Genomic DNA, 19,548 nt, shown 5'->3' on the forward strand with positions numbered 1-19,548 from the left:
TCTGCCATCTCTGACCTATCTTCACTATTTTATTTTTATCTTTTCATCTCGACCTCCGATTTAAGTGACATTAGGGTCATTAGAACCCTAACTCATGAGGCTACCTCCACCTAATTTTTTATAATCATCCTACGGATAGATCGTTCTAGATATGGTTTGTAATAATTAGTATCAGAGCTGATGTTCCTTAGACGATGGTAAAAACATGATCCAAATCTAACTCGAGGGAGATCACAGCCAAGGAGGACCAAGAACTCGTCTCCATCCTTGTGGAGGTTTTCTTGGCACAACCAGCAATAATTGACGACAAGCCACCGGTGTGGGCAAAGGCACTTTTTAAAGATCTTTCTTACGAGGTCACTAGATCCATCAAGAATAGCTCTAAAAGGATCGAAAAGGCTTTCCAATCCTTGACGGTACCTATTCAAGCTCGTTACCACCGCCCTGTGCCACCACTGTCGTCAACTACCGTGGAACAAGCACCACCTCCACCTAATTTTTCATAATCATCCTACGGACGGATCGTTCCAGATCTGGTTCGTAACAGGTTAGGATGTCCAAACCCTAATTGACGTAGTTATTTCTTTGAGAAGAAGTTTTTGAAGAAACATCATTTTCCACTGATAGAGATTTTGCTCATCTTCTATATCGAAAGAATTTGTCTTAAAGATTACCAAGACGAAAGTTTAGTCTCAAGGGTTATTGAGATTGGAGATCAATCATGAAAAATAGTATGCATATCATGGAATCTAGTAGTCAAGACTGCGACAAAGTCGTGGGGATCAACGGGTCGTATTGCAAGTCAATCTTGTAAACTGATATGTTTATTACTTGATTGGTTTGATCCGAATTTGGATATCTATTTTTTTTTTACATGTTTAGGATTTTTCTACATAAAAATATTAGTGTTCATCTTTACTTTACACATTGATTATTGTTTCACATTTTTCACTTAAGCAAGAGTTGTAAATCGTGCGTAGGGTCTAGCTATATATGCATGTCTAAGTTTTTAATACAATTAGATCCCATGAAGGCCTAAACTATTTTTATTTTTCATATATCTTTTTAGAATATTTTTTGTGATGCATAGACCCTTCTAAGTTAATGGAAATGTCTCACCCTTAACGTTGTAGACAAAAATGCTGAGAAACAAAAATACCCCATGAGAAGGTAAAGATAGTTCAATATTTGATAGGCTTTTAATTCTCTTCTTTCTTTCAAAATATCATATAATTGTTCTATGTGACGTGTACATGACAAATTATGGATTGAAAAATAATAAAAATTTAACCTAACGAGTGTTTAAAATATTTTTAATAGTTTAAGAGAGTATATTTCACAAAACAAAAAGATAAAAATACATTTAAAAAAATAATAGTTCGGAAGATCTAAGTGTAATTAACCCTACTCATTAATTAAAGATCTCTCTCATCGATACAGTCCTGCGTATCTTGTATTTAATACATCTCTCAGGTAATTGACGTAATAAAATTATTCTGAAAGCAAAGAATATTCCTCAGAGAAGGAAAGAACAAGTATTCCCTTTTATATCTTTATGGTGAAATCATGACAAGTACTCACGATCCTCCACAGGAATGAAAGACTTAAGAAATAATACCTTACCTTTTAACTGCATTAAAAATTAATCTTTTTATATTTATAAATAAAGTACTATATTTGCTGAAAAATATTAAGCAACATCTTAAGAGTTAAGTTTAATTTAATAAACATTCGACGGAATGGAATAACAAGTGGAAATTTCCACACTTTTCAAATGATATTTTATTTCCTCTAATACAACTTTTGAGGTTAAATAACAATAATTTTAGATCCATTGATTTTGTGAGATTTAGTATTTGAATGCAATTTTAGTATTTTAGAAAGTTCGATTTGATCTTATATATTTTTCTGAAAATTGGTATTTTAATTTGTCTCTAAGCTATTTTAAAGGCTTTGTTTGATTCTATAATTAAACTAATATTATGTTAGGTTAAATTATATGTAAGTGTGATTTAATATTTTTTAGGAGGACTCTATTTGTAAATAATAATAAAAATGACTTTCTTTATAATATAGTCAAAATATTGGATATTATTTGTACTATTATCAAAAGCTTAGAAGGGTTCTAGATTACAACCACCTCTGTGAAACATTAACATAAAAATGAAGAAATAAAAGCCAATGCAGATGCTTTAGTATGCATGACATTCTCTACACCTATATTAACAATTAAAAAAAAGGGGATGATTCAAGAAAGAAGATAACTTGTTCAATTAAAAATTTTAATCTTTATTTATACCATTTTAATATATATATCATATCAATTAATAAAGTTGGTGGCTGAGAGAGATCACTAATCAACTTTAACCACAGAAGGATTATATACTATATATACCTCGAATTGGCAATAAAAATTATAACACTCAATCTACGTCTTCTTTAAAAGTTATAGTCAATGTAATAAAACCAACACACATCTTAATTCATTAGATACAATTACTTCTCTCTGAAGAATAAGATCACATTCACTCTTTCAATTGACCTACAAAACATTGGCCAAATGAACATGAAACAATTAAAGGACAGTAATTGACATCAAACAGAAGAAAGAGGGAATCCAATCCCATGTCGAGTAGACGGAAATATAACGAACAATCCACCGCCGATAACTCCGGCGGCAAGCGGCACCGCCGTCAACACCTGCTTCGTATCAGGCGACATCACCGGATAGAAGCATGACTCGACATTCTTGTCAAGCAACGCCACCGCAGCAAACACCAGCAGCGACATGAAAGCGTGCAGGAAGTCTATAAACTTGAGCCTGTACGTCTTCGCAATCTCCGGCTCCGGCGGCGCGCTGCCGTCGATGACCCACAGGCCGGTCGGTGTCGCGACCGCGTACCGGACATGGCCGGCGGCGTCGCGGAAGCTGTCGGTGAAGCTGAGGAGGAAGCAGGCGAGGCCGCAGAGGGCGACGAGGCAGGCCGTCATGGTGCGGTTGGCGTCGCCGCACTGGCCTTGGTTGGTGAAGACGGGGGCGAGGATTTGGAAGGCAAGAACGGTGCCGGTCGGGAGGTGCTTCGCGAGGTCGGCGGTGCTCTTGAAGCCTTGGGTTATGGCTTTCTGCACAGGTGTCATGGAGGAGGAAGAGGAAGGGGAGGGGGATTGGAGTAGAGTCTGCTTCTCTTCGTCGTCTGCTGGATTATTAGTTGCCATGGCTAGTTGTTCAAATGAATCCTTTTTTCTTTTGTTTCTTTGATGGTTTTTGATGGAGTAGACACGTAGGGTTGGTGTATTTATATACAAAGAGAGATATCGAGAGGGGCATGTGGTGGAAGAATTATGGAAAGACTTGCAAGGAAACATCACTAGGATTGCGGAGGGGGTTTGGTTTAGATTTCTTGTTAAGGAGACGCATCCTAGTTTGCTTCGCATTTTATATAACTCTCTGGATGGCGACTGAAATCAACAACAGTTGTCAACGGGGGGAGGGGGGTTGTTGCAATTTAATTACATTTAATTTTTTTAATTTATAATAATGGATTTAATGTGTATTGTAAATATAAATTGTGTGTATTTTAATATAACAAAATTTGTATCAACTATAAAAATTATATGCATTTAATTTTATATACTAAATTAAAAAATTAAATATAATTAAATTGTAAAAGCCTCTCGTCAACTGTTGTTTCAGAAAGTTTTTTTCTTTATTTTATTGTTCTTTATAATTTTATAGAAAATGCTTGGACTACATCTCGTTCTAGTGAAATTGGCAAATATTTAATTGAGTATTTAGTTTAAATAATACTATTATTTTTTTATGTGTTGCATATTATTTTTTAATAGAGAATTAGATTGTAAATGATATGAATTAAATTTTAAATAAATTATGATCTTTCTTTTGAACACAATTAAAAAAAAAATACTACGAGTTTCAGAAAAAAAGATTTCATACATATTTAATTCTTATAAAGTTAGCAAAATCAATCTCAACAAACAATATCAAACAGGTAATTAATACCAATATAAGTGTTCATCATCTTAATAAGCAAACTAAAAATTATAAATTATATAAAAAATATGCTGGTTAATAGATACTTGATATCTATATCCGTATCCAAAAAATTATATTCAACTCATGTATGTCTTCGTATCTTAGTTTCTAAGAAAAAAACCTATCCATATCGAAATTTGTATTCATCCTATGAGAATCCGTATTTGGGTCTTTTAGATAAAAAAAATTTCATGAATTTAATCCAGATCAGATATCTATCTATTGTCACCCCTATCTCCTACCTCGCCAACATCATCTTCACTATCCATACACCAACCAAACCCATCTTCTTAACTATGGACATAACATGCACCTTTACCTCTTATAATACTACCATCTTCTCATGTATTAGGCATTTACTTCTGTCACATAGGGCACCTTATTCAGTAGGACTATTTTCAAGGGCACAACCGATAACACTATTTTTTTTCAGATAATTGACATGAAATTATTAAAACATCTTTGGACTCTTCCCTAGTTGACCCTTGTGTTTAGCTTTTGACAGAACATTTATAAAATAGTCATAGGAGATGATTGTGAGAGTTAATAAATTCATGTGAATAACTAAAATATCCTTCTTTCTCAAAGTTTAGAGCTTTCACTAGTTTTAAATTAATATTTTTTGTGGCAATTATGTAAAAAAATTTCTTTTTATACGAGGATGCTTGTTTTGAAAACTGAGTTGTTAGAAGATAAGAAATATACATTAGATCTTCTATAATCATGACATTTGAATTGCAAAAATAAAATATTAAAAATAGTATCTCTACTATTATTAATTTTATGTGTATTATAATTTGGCTCTATTCGCCAGCATTTTAAACACCTCTAACGCTCTTCGAAGACATCAAGAAAAAACAAAGATTGAAATTTAATTTGATAGTTGGCAATAAGAATGCTTGAAATATTTTATTATTATTATTATTATTATTATTATTATTATTTGTAATGAACACCTTTCTAACTCTATGGTCTTTGCGAGTCCAAATCTGAAGATGCAATTAGTTTCTGACTAACGAGCAGAAAGTTAGAATTACTATAGATCTCCAAAGTTAAAAAGTAACTCAAGATCAAATAATTAGATGATCAAGTATTTTTTGAATTGTGATAGATTCAAAATGGAGAACAAATCTATCAGAATGAATCATAGAAGGTGGCTGAAAAGGCATCGTTGGTGAACGGTCTAGGTTTATGGCAAGGTGGTGGAGATGACAATGGTGAAAGAAGAGGTAATTGGTAGGAAAAGGATAGAGAAGAAGTAAGATCATTCCTTAGGGTTAAGCGAGGTGTGGCCAGACGAAGAGGAAGATAGTAATGAAGATCCTAGATAGTGGCTAGGGTTTCAAAGCTTAGAGTTAGTCGAATAAGAAGGACGGAGACGATCTTGCAAATTAATTTTAATAATTCAAGATGATTATCTAGGTGCACACCATATCTATTTATAGGTAGCTCTCTAACTCGATTAAACTTGGCAATAGGATCGAACAAGTTTGAATCTTATTGCATAACAAGCAAAAACACTTAATTAAAACACCTAAACTAGGACTCCTCACCGTTAGGTGTTCGAATGGTCTTGAGGGCATTTGAACACCTAATTTCAATGTCTCTATAGGCATTCGAACGCTTATTTAATCTTTTACTCTTAGGAATTTGCGTTTGAATGCTTGTAGGGCCGTTCGAACGCTTATTTAATCTTCTGCTCTCGAGAATTTGCATTTGAATGCCCAATCCCAAAATTAGTTCTTTTAACTACTAAAACCTTTATTTTCTTCATAAGCAACTACTATCTAACAATTACATTATTATTATTATTATTATTATTATTATTAAAATAAGATATTGTCATGGTAACAACAATCTTATGACAGAGCTAGTATATATTTATTCATATGGGTTGGTATTAGAGGTTGAAATATGACTACTAAGAGCTCCGAAAATTCTAGGGCTAGGAAAAGATGATGGTGAGGCGATGCCTACCCCTAAGCGAGTTGTGCCTAAAATAGAGGAAGGAATACAAAATCTCAACCAATCCCCTAAAGTTCAAGCGAACGAAAAAGGCTGGGCCTCTTTGGTTGGAGGTGGGAGACGAACCACGCTAAAGCAAGGATTGCAATTATTCCTGATGAGATCTTGAATTTAAGAGAATTCAAGAAGAGACTCACAATTGCATCATTCTTGAACTAGTGGTATTGGAAAGATGTGGGGCAAAATGGAAGCTTACCTTATTCATGCATTTTCTCAGTAAGTCTCTACCCTTGGAAGCATTGAGAATGTCCCTAGATGTGGCTGAGAATTGAAAGCTTCTCTATCTCGGATATGATTAAGGGTCTTATGTTTTTTGATTTTTCAAAGATGAAGAATTATCCTATATTCTAATAGAGGGACCTTGGACTATTAATGGTAAAGTCCTAAATTTCATTATGTGGAGGGGTTATTTTTTGCCTTCGTTAGAAGCTTTTCAGGTCACACCAATATGGATCCAACTCCATAACCTCCCCATGGAACGGTAGGAATTGGAGGCCTTCATACTAGTGGCAGCCAAATTTGGCAAAACCCTTTGGGTGAATGAAACCACCCTTGACAAGTCTCGGAGCTGGTTCACGTAGCTGTGTATTGAAATTGACATAGCTAAACCTGTGAAGAAGGCAAAGAGCCAATTAAAAGAGCATTTCAATGCTCTGGTACTAGTGTGGAGTGGTGGGACACCAAATCAATTTGTATCCCTTAGTCTCTTCGGAGAAAATGGTGCGGGAGACCAAGACACCACAAAATACTAACATTGATGGAGAAAAGTTGGTGGTTGATGGTGAAGAACAACCAAGTTCAAACGATTGAAGCTACTACCTATGTACGGTGGGTCACCATTCAAAGACATAGGAGGGGTAGTGGTTCTTACCTGGCCTCCTCCATATGGGGACCCTAGGAGATATGGGCACAACTAGGGATCCAAATTGACCTTAGTTGAGTCAAACCAAGTCGGGGCACCCTAATAAAAAATTTGGTCTAACTCATCTTAAGCAAGTTGGTTAGGCACAAAAGCAAACCAAGCTAACTTAGCTACGAGCCAAAATCAGAACTAATTTGGCTTGAATCAGGCAGATCCTCCTCGTAGGGCTAATGGCCTTGGAAAAGGGAGAGGTGGGCGCACTAATACTATTAGGTTTTTAATTATTGGCAATTGTGTACAAAATATTCTAAGTGTATTTTTATATGTATATGAGCTTTATACAAGTCTAGAATATCTCTAGTTTGAAGAATTGCAAAATTATTGAAGAAAAGCTGTTGAGTTCACACCGCGTTCACAAACGCGTTCAAATGCGGGTACTTGCGTTCACACAGACCGAGAGCTGCGTTCATAAATGCGTTCGAACGCGGGTATTTGCTTTCATACAGACTGAAAGCTGCGTTCACAAACGCGTTCGGATGCGGGTACTACGTTCACACAGACCGAGAGCTGCGTTCACAAACGCGTTCAAACGTGAGTACTGCGTTCACACAGACCGAGAGCTGCGTTCACAAACGCATTCGAACGCAACCTGAAAAATTCAAATTGTCGCGTTCGAACGCACTCGGGCCCGTTCGAACGCACCTGAGATCAAGTCATGATGTTCGAACGCACTTGGGCCGCATTCGAACGCACCAACGAAGTTTGAAAATCTTGGACTTTCGTGAGTAAGGATAAGACTTGGATTTGGCTCTATCTTGGAGATCATATATAAGGATTGTGATGCCCTATCTCTAGGGGGGTTGAAGAAGCATTATTGAAGGACACTTCTTGAGGCTACATCGGTTATTCAACTAACAAGGTTTTACTCATCTACAAAACTTAATCTTTTGTCTTAAGGGCTATCTAGACAAAAGATCAATCTCGAGGGTTACTAAGGTTAGACTTCAATCATAAGAAGCAGTGAATCGTGGGTTCTAGCGAGCAAGACTGAGAGGAACAAAGTCGTTTGGATCGACGGGTTGTTTTGTGAGTCAGTCTTGTAACTGCTACTATTCTAGTGATTGGTTTTGATCCGAGTTTGGATCCGTGGTTTTTTCCCGTTTGGGTTTTTCCACGTTAAAATATTGGCGTTCATCTCTACTTTCGTTCTTAATATTTTTACAGACTTTTACTTAAGTGAACGAGTGATATCATTGCCTAGTATTTAGATACATACTTGTGTCTAGGGGTTTTTCAATTGGTATCAGAGCAGGTTCTCTCACCCTTTGAGAGAAATCAGATAGGCATGAATTTTCATAGAGATAGACCATCATCTATTAGACCTCCTATCCTAGATGGATCAAATTATGGATATTGGAAAGCTAGAATGAGAGCTTACTTGAAGTCTATAGATGAACGAGTATGGTTTGCCGTTGTGACGGTTGGAGTCCACCAATGTAACGCCCCGCCCCCGCACGGCACGTGCACGCCCACACGGCACGCACGGCGCACACGACAAGTCGGGCGAGGCCCGTCACGCACAGATACTCTCCTGTGCACATATAATCATGACATTATCAAAAAAAATATCCTGCTAACCTATCCATGATCACATAATCCATCGCCAAATAAATCATACTCTTAACCAAATAAACCTGTTAACATATGAATATCAAAGTCCACAATAATATACACTAGACTGCTACACAATCTGGCAGGGCCCACACATGCCACAACAAACCATCAAGATACCATTAAACAACTAATACAAGAGTACACTATGATTCGACCTGTATTATACAAATCATCGTCTAATACAAAAGAGTACAAATATCAAATACTAGTACAACTCAATTTCTATATAAACCATCATCTATACCATCTCGCATCTATAGCTCACCTCATCATCACTCTAAAATATCTTCTCAAGATATCTCAGGTCGCTATCACGTACCATAAACCTGAGGGGTTAGAAAAGAAATAAAGAGAGTCATGAGCAAAAGGCTTAGTGAATAGACCTTACCCCAAATCAGTGATGTCAAACAGAGAGTAAATCATGTACTGGATAATATGAATTAGAAAGCAACATCATGTCATGAATGAGTATATGAATGCATCCTCAATAATACATAATTGAAAAGTAGATAATATGTCATACTGATAAAAGTATACAATCCTCGACATGAATAAATAAATCTCCATGTCATATGATCATCATAACTCTCTATCAAATATGATATATGATGCATGCCGACCATGACCATGCGATGATATCAAATGCAACCATATATGATATATATTGACCCCTCAATAATCAGGTATGTTAGATAAAAATGAAATCATATGCATTTCTCAACATTACGATCATTACCGACATCTCGGTATAATATCATCATACTAGACCACTGTGCACAGCAGTCAATACCGTGCCGGTCTCAACATCATGCCCGAAGGCTCAGAGCATACTCTGCCATCCGCAAGGAGTATCTCAAATATAATCATACCCCGCCACCTGCTAGGGTATCAACATCCATCCAGACCGGGCACACACATAGTTGATAGAAACCTCGTGAGGATAACTCGCCACATATGCCCTAGCGAACGGCATGTGTCCGAATGTCTGCTGCGCACGCAGACTAACGACCTCAGACGTAAGGCCAACAAGATCGCGACCATGTCGAGCGATCAATCATCCACCAAGCGCATCCTAACCCTCGCGCCCACTCGGGTATCCTCACGCTTTCTATCAACTATCCTATCAATCACATTTCATGCTTTCCTTCTAAATGACAAATCATATGCATATATCCAGTACGATAACAAGTCAATGCATAAGAGGAATTTAGGTGGAATAGGAATCAAGAGAAAATGATGCAATGTAGTCTCCAACTGTATCGTCAACATATGCATACTCATGCTAATCTATTACATGCATACTCATGCTACAGATCAACTCGGTAAACAATCATAACAGTAGAATCATCTCTGATTATCTCTATATATATATCACCAATGTACTCTTATTCCAAATCAGCGTAATCGAATGCATGATAAAATATGCTCGACTATAATCATCTCTAGATAAAATTATATAAGCATGCTGGAGGCCAAAACATGCATATACACAAATATATAATGTAACCTAATTTGAGAAAGGCGTCTAAGGGATAAGACTACTCACAGTCTAATAAGAAGACACGAACCACGCATCTCTCACGTCCGTCAGTCAAATATCAACTCATCGTCAGGATCCACGAGGTCTCACATAAGGGGTTCGGGGTCTGAAAATATTTAAATGATATGATGTTAGCCGTTTATCCCATTTAGAATTCATTGGTGTAAAATATAATAAATTATTTGATTTTATTAAATAACTTGATATACATTATATATATATAATTATGATAACCTTATTCAATTATTTGGCAATTATTACTTTTACTTAACTAGTTACTAATCATACATATATTAATCATTATTCATAAATACAAAAGTAATTATCTGAGCTCAGCATTTTATTGCATAGAAAATAATATATAATAATAATAAGGTGCTAGAAACACATTGTATACTCAAATGTATTAAATATATGCATGTATAAGCATACATAAACATTAATAGAAACTTATAAAATTTAATTATTTTTAATAGAACTAACTATATAAAATATAAGATTATTATCAATATGATTATATGTATTAATCTAATAAACAGTGGCAAAACTATATATAATCATATGCAAGTACTTATAACTATAATTAATAAATTATTATACTAATAATACTTAGCTAATACTTATGTTAGTGAGTATAAATTATCAAAATAATCTATCATCTAGATAACTGATTTACCTATATTTTAGAAACTAAATCATATGATTAATATAAACAAATTAAAAAGGGAGCAATCCCTTGTCATAGTCTTCAAGCTCGGCACTACACCTTTCTGATCTTTGGGCCGGGCCGAGCCTAGCACTATTGCGAAGGGAAGAAAAATTGAGGAAGATGAAGAAGAAGAAAGAAGGAGGAGAAAGAAAGGAAGAAGAAGAAGAAGAGAAGAGAAGAGAAGAAACGAGAAGAAGGGAAGAAGGAGGAGGGAGGTGCGAACCCGGGCCGGCGGGGAGGGCACCGACAGCTTGTGGCCAGCCACCAAGCCGGACCTCTCGCCGGCGGGCCTCTCCGCCCCGAGCCCGAGGTAAGAAGAGAGAGAGAGAGAGAGAGAGAGAGAGAGAGAGAGAGAGAGAGAGAGAGAGAGAGAGAGAGAGATAGATAGAGAGAGAGAGAGAGAGAAGAAGAGAGAAGAAGAGAGAGGAGGAGAAAGAGCTCACTGGCGCTCGTGGAGGTGGCGGCGGCGGCGATAGTCCGGCCTCGGCGAGAGAGAGGGAGAGGGAGAGAGAGAGAGAGAGAGAGAGAGAGAGAGAGAGAGAGAGAGAGAAATTTAAAGAGAGAGAGGGAAGGCGGTGGGAGGTTGGCGGTAGCTACGGCGGCGCTGGGCCCGCCGCTGCCAGACGGCCGCAGCCGGTTGGTTGCGGCGACGCGAGGGGGGTGCGTGGCACCTCTCCCACGCAGCCCCATTGCATGGGCACAAGGCCGGTCACACTGTGGTCGGCCATGTCGTGCCCATGCAAAAATTATTATTATTATTATTATTATTAATTTTTTTTTTGGGGGATTGGGTTGTTACAAATCAGATAGGCATGGATTTTCATAGAGATAGACCATCATCTATTAGACCTCCTATCCTAGATGGATCAAATTATGGATATTGGAAAGCTAAAATGAGAGCTTACTTGAAGTCTATAGATGAACGAGTATGGTTTGCCGTTGTGAACGGTTGGAGTCCACCAATGTACATGGTGGATGATAAACTTGTTGATAAACCGATAGAGTCATGAGATAGGTCAGACTATGAAAAAGTTAGATTGAATAGCAAGGTAATAAATGTAATTTTTAGTTGTGTTTCCTCGGAAGAATTTAGAAGAATTTATACTTGTGAAATAGCAAAAGAAGCTTGGACAATCTTAGAAACTACTCACGAAGGAACTATGGCTATAAAACTTTCTAAACTTCAGAGGTTGACTACTAGTTTTGAAACTCTACGTATGGAGGAGAATGAGACATTTGATGAGTTCTATGCAAAGCTGAGTGATAGTCAACTCCAGTTTCAACCTAGGAGAGAAAATTGCTGAAAACAAAATTGTCCGTAAGATCCTTAGGTCTCTTCCAGAAAGGTTTTAGGTGAAAGTTACAGCTATTGAGGAAAGTAAGGATATCGATTCTATGAAAGTTGAACAATTGGTAGGAAATCTACAACATTTGAGTCCAGCCTTTCGAGACCGAGGAAGTCCAAAGGGATTGCCCTATCCACAGTTGAACAAAATATAGAAGAGTCTAATGATGAAGGTGATTTAGATGTTGAGATGTTGGTCATGTTCGTCAAAAAGTTTAATAAATTCTTTCGGAAGCCAAACAAGTTGAATGCTGAAAAACTTGAGAAAAACAAAGTCTTTGTGAAAAAGAAGAATACTGTGAGTTCGAATACAGGTGTGAGCAACAACAGTGTCAAAAAGAAAAATAAGAATTCTGAGAATAAAGTTCAATGTTTTGAATGTTCTGGTTTTGAACACATAGCACAAGAATGCCTTAATCGTCTTAAGAAGAAGGGTAAAACTATGAAAGTTACTTGGGATGACTCAGATGAATCTGATGATGATTCTAGAAAAGACGAAGAAAATTTTGTTGCTTTTGCCTCTTCTCTACTTAATATCGATTCTGCTGTTGATACTGATAGTACAGATGATCAGGATATGTTACCAGCTGAGGAAGATGAATCTGAAATTCAAAAAGCATATAATGACCTGTACCTGGAGTTGTTTAAACTCAAGAAAAGAAATCTTAGACTACTTCAATGACTCAAGGTAATCAAACTAGAAAGAATTCAATTTGAGGAGAAGTACAAATTGGAACTTGAACGTGTCAAAGACCTTTCTGAACAACTTGACAATGCAAAAAATAAAATGAAGGTTGATGAAATTGAACTAGAGCGATTGCATAAGGAAGTGACATTTTTTAAAGGGAAGAACAAACTTGACGAGATTCTAAAGGATCAAATCTCTGGAAAAGATAGGTACGGTGTTGGATATACTAGTAATTCAAATAATAATAAAACTGTCTTTGTTTCTGCAGGTATACAAAAGGAAGAATATCTGAAGTCATCAACCGCATTTACAAAGCAATCCTGGATGAATGCTTCTAAACTGAAGTTGAATCTACAACATGGTGAATCTTCAACGGCACCTAAGGTAAACTTTAGTCACACTCCTCGACAAAAGGTGAGTAGAAAAGGGTTTGTTCTGATATGCTATCATTGCAGCATTCTAGGGCATATTTGACCTCATTACAAATTTTTGCAAAAACCTAGAACTGCTTTCATTTATGGAATGAAAACAAAGGCCATATGGGTCAAGAAAAGTGATTTGAAATGTTATGTTGTGCATACAGCCTTGAAAGCTTTAAATTCTGATTTGTGGTATTTAGACAGTGGCTGTTCAAGACATATGTCGGGTGACAAGTCATTATTTTCTAATCTTAAAAAACATGAAGGGGGAGTTGTGACATTCGGAGATGGTAATTCATCCAAGGTAATAGGTAAAGGAAATGTAAGTTCTCCGGGGGTTCCTATTCTTGAAAATGTTCTTTATGTTAAGGGCTTGAAAGCAAATCTTCTGAGCATCAGTCAATTTTGTGATGAAGATTATGAGGTAAAATTCTCCAAAAATGATTGTACTATTCTAGATCATGATGGTAATGTTATATATTATGGATCTAGAACATCTGATAATTGCTATGTTGTTGGAACGTCACATAAACTGAAATGTAAAAATGCCTCTTTCGACATTGCAGATCTTTGGCATCAACGTCATGGACATGTGAATCATAAGAAATTATTTACTCTGTCCAAACAAGAAGTGGTAAGAGGAATTCGTAAGATGGAAGAAATGTCAAAAAGAGTGTGCGGTTCGTGTCAAATTGGAAAACAAATTCGGATCTCACACAAGAAGGTAAATGTAGCTACCATCGACCGTGTGCTTCAATTAGTTCACATGGACTTAATGGGTCCAACAAAAATTGAAAGTCTTGGAGGTAAACGCTATATATTCTTAATGGTCGATGATTACTCCAAATATACCTGGGTTGCCTTTCTATGTGAGAAGTCTGAAACCTTTGAAGTATTTAAATCACTATGCTTAAAATTGCAAAATGAAAAATTTACAACCCTAGTTAGGATTCGTTCTGATCATGGTAGAGAATTTGAAAATAAAAAATTTTCTATATTTTGCGATTCTTTTGGTATTCAACATGAGTTTCAGCTCTTATAACTTCATAACAGAACGGGATTGTTGAAAGAAAAAAAACCGAGTTGTGCAGGAAATAGCTAGGGTTATGCTTCACGCTAAAAATGTTACTCAAAGGTTTTGGGTAGAGGCAGTCAATACAGCGGTACATGTGATAAATCATGTTTATCTAAGACCAGGTACAAAAATGATTGCTTATGAAATCTGGAAAAATACATATGACGAAGAAATAGGAAATGAGCTTGATCTAGAAATTGAGAATCAGGACGAGGACAAAGTTGAACTGAACAAAGATGACTGCAACGTACCAGAACCATCTGCCAAAGTGAAATCAAATCATCCACTGTCACAAGTGATCGGAGACGTGAATGAACCAATTAAGACAAGACGATAAATCCAAAGTGAGGTATCATTTACTTGTTATACATCTTCTTTTGAACCTAAAAATGCGAACGAAGCATTGTTAGACGATTCTTGGGTTAATGCTATGCATGAGGAATTAGAGCAAATTTCTAGGAATGATGTTTGGTATTTAGTTCCTAAACCTAAGAATGTGAACGTCATTGGAACAAAATGAATTTACAAGAATAAAAGTGATGAATATGGCCATATAGTTCGAAATAAAGCTAGACTCGTAGCATAGGGATACTTAGGTTGAGAGTATAGATTTTGATGAGACATTTGCTCCTGTTGCTAGATTAGAATTTATTCGTATACTGCTTGCTATTGCTTGTCACTTAAAATTTAAATTGTTTCAAATAGATGTTAAAAGTGCTTTCTTGAATGGTACTCTGAATGAAGATGTTTATGTGGAACAAACGAAAGGGTTCGAAGATCAAAAATTTCCTTCTCATGTGTTTAAACTGAAAAAGACCCTCTACGGGCTAAAACAAGCTTCAAGAGCTTGGTATGAGAAGTTGACCACTTTTTTAGTGGATGTGGAGTTCACTCGAGGGGGAGTGGACAAGACATTGTTCATTAGACGGTCGAACAAGAGTTTATGTAGATGACATTGTCTTCGGGGCAACGAGTCAATCGTTAGCTAAAGAGTTTGTAGATCTCATACATAGTCATTTTGAGATGAGCATGATGGGTGAGTTGAAGTTCTTTTTGGGACTTCAAATTACTCAATTGGAAAGAGGGATATTTATCGCTCAAACCAAGTATGCTAAGGATCTTGTGACTAAATTCGGTTTAGAAAATGCAAAAATGCTAGAACTCCTATGAGTACAACTACCAAACTAGGTAAGGATATTTCAGGAAAAAATGTTGATTAGACACTGTATAGGAGCATGATTGGTAGTCTTTTGTACTTAACTACTAGTAGACCTGACATTGCATTTAGTGTCGGTGTGTGTGCTAGGTTTCAGTCTGAACCTAAGGAGACACATTTGTTTGTTCGGTGGCACAGTTGACTTAGGTATCTGGTTTACTTATGACTCAGGAGCTATCATATTTGGATACACGGATTCTGATTGGGCAGGTTCATGTGATGATAGAAAAAGTACCTCAGGTGGATATTTTTATATTAGAAACAATCTGGTTGCTTGGCACAGTAAGAAACAAAACTCGATATCTTTATCTACTGCGGAGGCCGAGTACATTGCAGCGGGAAGTTGTTGTTCTCAGTTACTATGGACGAAACAGATGGTCAAAGATTACGGGGCATTGAACAAGATACTATGGTGCTTTATTGTGACAACATGAGTGCTATTAATATATCGAAAAATCCTATTCAACGCTCGCGTACAAAACATATTGATATTCAACATCATTTTATACGCGAGTTAGTTGAAGACAAAACAATAGCACTAGAACATATTGAGAAGGAGAAATAATTGGGTGATCTATTTACAAAACCTTTGGATTTATAGAGATTTGAGTATCTTCGTATTTCTTTAGGGATTTGTGCTTTGGATTGATTTTTTTGTTTTGGTTTGCGTGGTTTGGTTTGCGTGTTTCTTTTTTAGTATTTTTCTTCGTTTCTTTTTAGGTTTTCTTTATTCTGAACTTTTCTTTGATTTTAGTTTTAGATTTGTCAAGAGTTTTTGTCATAAAAAAAAATTTGATGCACTCCTAGATTCCATAATATACTCTTGACATATAAATATGATTTTTCTCTTGATTATGAGTTATTATAGTCAATTTTGTCATCTTGCAGTATATTGTATCATTTCTGATTTGTTCACTCTCTCAACTTCTATGATAATTAAACTAAATTTAATGCACTCATAACGTGTGTATATTCTTGAGTGAGCATGACATCATGAAATTATTTTTAAATAGCTCACTATTGACGTTGATTTGCACAGTTTGACCTAATGCTTAGTCATCACAACAGTGTTCATAAAATATCAATGAAAAGGGCTACAATGAGTTAGTGTGAAAGTCATCTTGTTTAGAGTCCAGTTTGACTCAGTACAATGCTTGCAAATTAAATAAATTTTTTTTTGAAGTTTGTGAATATCTCCTTGGACATTGTTTGATATGTACTACAAAAAAAGGGCTACCTACTCATGTGTGAAAACCATCATTGCACCTATATGGTTTATGTATTACAAAAAATAATACAGGAAAAATTTCTGTTCGGTTATGGTGAATAAGTTGAAAAGTGCAAATTGAACACTAAGTCGGTTTGACTACTTAATTTTGAGTGATGCATTAGAATTGATTATAATATGCTTTTGATGATTTGATTGATCTGTGTATGACTTATTTCATTCGATTATCATATTCTATGTTTTGAATCTATTTTGAATTTCTAGAAGTGCATCTCCAAAAAAAAAATTTATTTTTTTCTTAGACTTTTTATTAAAAAAAACAAAAAATAGAAAAAAAAAATAGGGTGTTCGAACGCAAATTTTTGAGTTCGAACGTGGTGACTGGCGCGTTCGAACGTGCAGACTGGTGCGTTCGAACGCACTCGAGGATTTTTTATATATTGCGTCCAAACCCAAGGGTTTTCATCTTCCATCTTCCAAACCCTAAAAACCCTTCATTTTCTCCCTCTCAAATCTTCAAGATCTTGGTCTTTTTCATCAAATTTCTCACTACAAACTCTTTTAGAGGGTAGTTCTCCTCCAGATCTAGCGTCTTTCGGCCGAATTTCTTAGTTTTTCTTCACTTTTGCGAGGTATGATCATCCATCAATTTTCCTATTTTTTATTCAATTAAATCTCTTGATCTTGATTGATTTCGTGCATTTTCGAGTTTTGATCACGTTAAAGATACTATCTTGATGTTTCTTGTATGATTGAACGTGATATATTAGCATTTTCAAGTGGATGATGGATTTCATTTAGGGCCTTCATAGTTTCTTGATTTTTTTTTTATTTTTTGCTATTTTTTTGTTTGATTTGGGGATGTATTGAATCTTGCATCTTGTTTCTTTCTCAAGAATGCCTAGAAAAACTGCAGTTTCCAAGAAACCAAGGCCGCCTTCCTCACCTACTTCGGCTCCCAAGTTTTCTACATCTACGGCTGCAAGGCGTTACAAACACAATTTTGACACTCGACTTGTTATTTGTGAAGGGCCCGTGGTCATTTCTGATTTTTCTACCTTGGGGATTGAATAGATCTTTACTGAGCGAGGATGGTTATCCGTGTGTCGGATGAGCGGGACTGCATATGTGGAAGTGGTTAGAGAATTTTTCAGTAATGCCACGGTTTTAGAACGATGTATACGTTCTACTGTCCGTGGGGTTTCGATCTACTTGGACTCCGATGTTATTCGTGCAGAACTCCAACTTCCTGATGGTGAGTTCCAGTATTCGTCATCTGCTCCACTCCCTGATGTCAACGAATTTGCTGGTACTGTGTTAATCAAAGGGGACGTTGGAAGGGCAATATGATGCCTCATGCGAAACTGACATTAGTGGCTCGCATGCTTCACCTACATTGTCTGTACAACGTTACCCCCAAGACTCGCCATTCTAGTATTAGTCCTGATCGTGCTTTCCTCCTTTATGCGATGTTGTCGGGGTTTCTGTTGATTTGGCTGCGGTGATCTACGATTCCATTCTAACAGCTGCACAGAAAGAAGCGCCCCGTGAAGGGTTGCCGTTTGGCATATTTATTACCAATTTGTGCACTCATAGTGGGGTGCGCGTGGATGCCTCGGAACCTAGCTAATCTAACAGAGCTCTTTGTGTTCCCCAACACTAAGGTCACTCACCGTGAGCTTAGTGCCTCAGATCATGCTCCTCTTCTTGTCTCTATGAACTAGATGCTCAATAGGGTTAGAAGGCCTTCTAGGTTTGAAACTTTCTAGCTTGAGTATGACGAGTGTAGAACCGTTATTGAGGATTCCTAGATGAGTAATATTCATGGTAACCCCTTTCATATGTTTAACTACATTTCTAAAATTATACGAGCTCTTAGTAGTTGGAATAGGAGGTGTATGGGGAACCTTGATAATAATCTAGCTAAGGTGAAATCTCAAATTAGAGACCTAGAGATATTAGATTCCACAGGTAGTGCTTCTGGTGTTGATAGGTTTAAGCTTAAACAGTTGTATAATTTGCAAATTGCCTTAAGCTGAGCTGTCATATTAATACCTTATTGTGTCAAAGATCTAGAGTTAAGTGGGTCAAAGATGGGGACTCAACACTAGATCTTTTTCATACCACTACCACCACTAGACGTAGAGGAATTTGACTAAAGGCATCTTTGATAGGAATGGGAATTGGGTTGAGGATTAGTCGACTATTAAGCAGCCCTTACCACCTTCTACCAGAACCTTTGGGATATTGATCATCAGGATATAGTCTTCCTTAATCCTTGGCCTACTCTTCCTCGAATACCTCTTGCCACTATTAACCTTCATGAGCTCCTGGTCACTTGTAAGGAGATTTAAAAGCCCTTTGGGCCATACTAGCTAACAAAATTCCTAGTCTTTATGGGTTCCAGGCTAAGGTGTACTAAGCCTAATATGACAGTATTGGGCTCAGTATCACTGATGCTATCCTTTTCTTTTCTAAAACTTTGAATTACCGAAGAATAATCTTGTGCATGTGAAAGATTTACGCCCTTTTGTTTTATGTAATGTGTGCTATAAGATTGCTAAGATTTTGGCTAATTTGTTGCGTCTGTTGCGTCCGTTGCATCCTATCCTCCCTAATCTTATTCGCAAAGAGCAAGTTGACTTTGTAGTTGGTAAGAATATTGGTGATAATATTCTAGCCACCAAAGAGGTGGTTCACTAAATGTCTAAAG

The 19,548-nt window shown here is 36.6% G+C and overlaps 1 protein-coding gene across 1 annotated transcript; it reads right to left on the bottom strand.

The window, feature by feature from the left end:
* Nucleotides 1-2,458: 2,458 nt before the first annotated feature.
* LOC140782252 (protein DMP4-like) lies at nt 2,459-3,254 on the bottom strand. The gene has a single exon (XM_073128725.1). It carries the CDS (start codon nt 3,214-3,216, stop codon nt 2,596-2,598), a length of 621 nt encoding a protein of 206 aa, XP_072984826.1. The 5' UTR covers nt 3,217-3,254; the 3' UTR covers nt 2,459-2,595.
* Between the last annotated feature and the right edge of the window lie 16,294 nt (nt 3,255-19,548).

The sequence above is a fragment of the Typha latifolia genome, chromosome 2 (genome assembly GCF_019914945.1).
Source record: "Typha latifolia isolate L0001 chromosome 2, TyphaL0001v2, whole genome shotgun sequence".
NCBI classification, from domain to species: domain Eukaryota; kingdom Viridiplantae; phylum Streptophyta; class Magnoliopsida; order Poales; family Typhaceae; genus Typha; species Typha latifolia.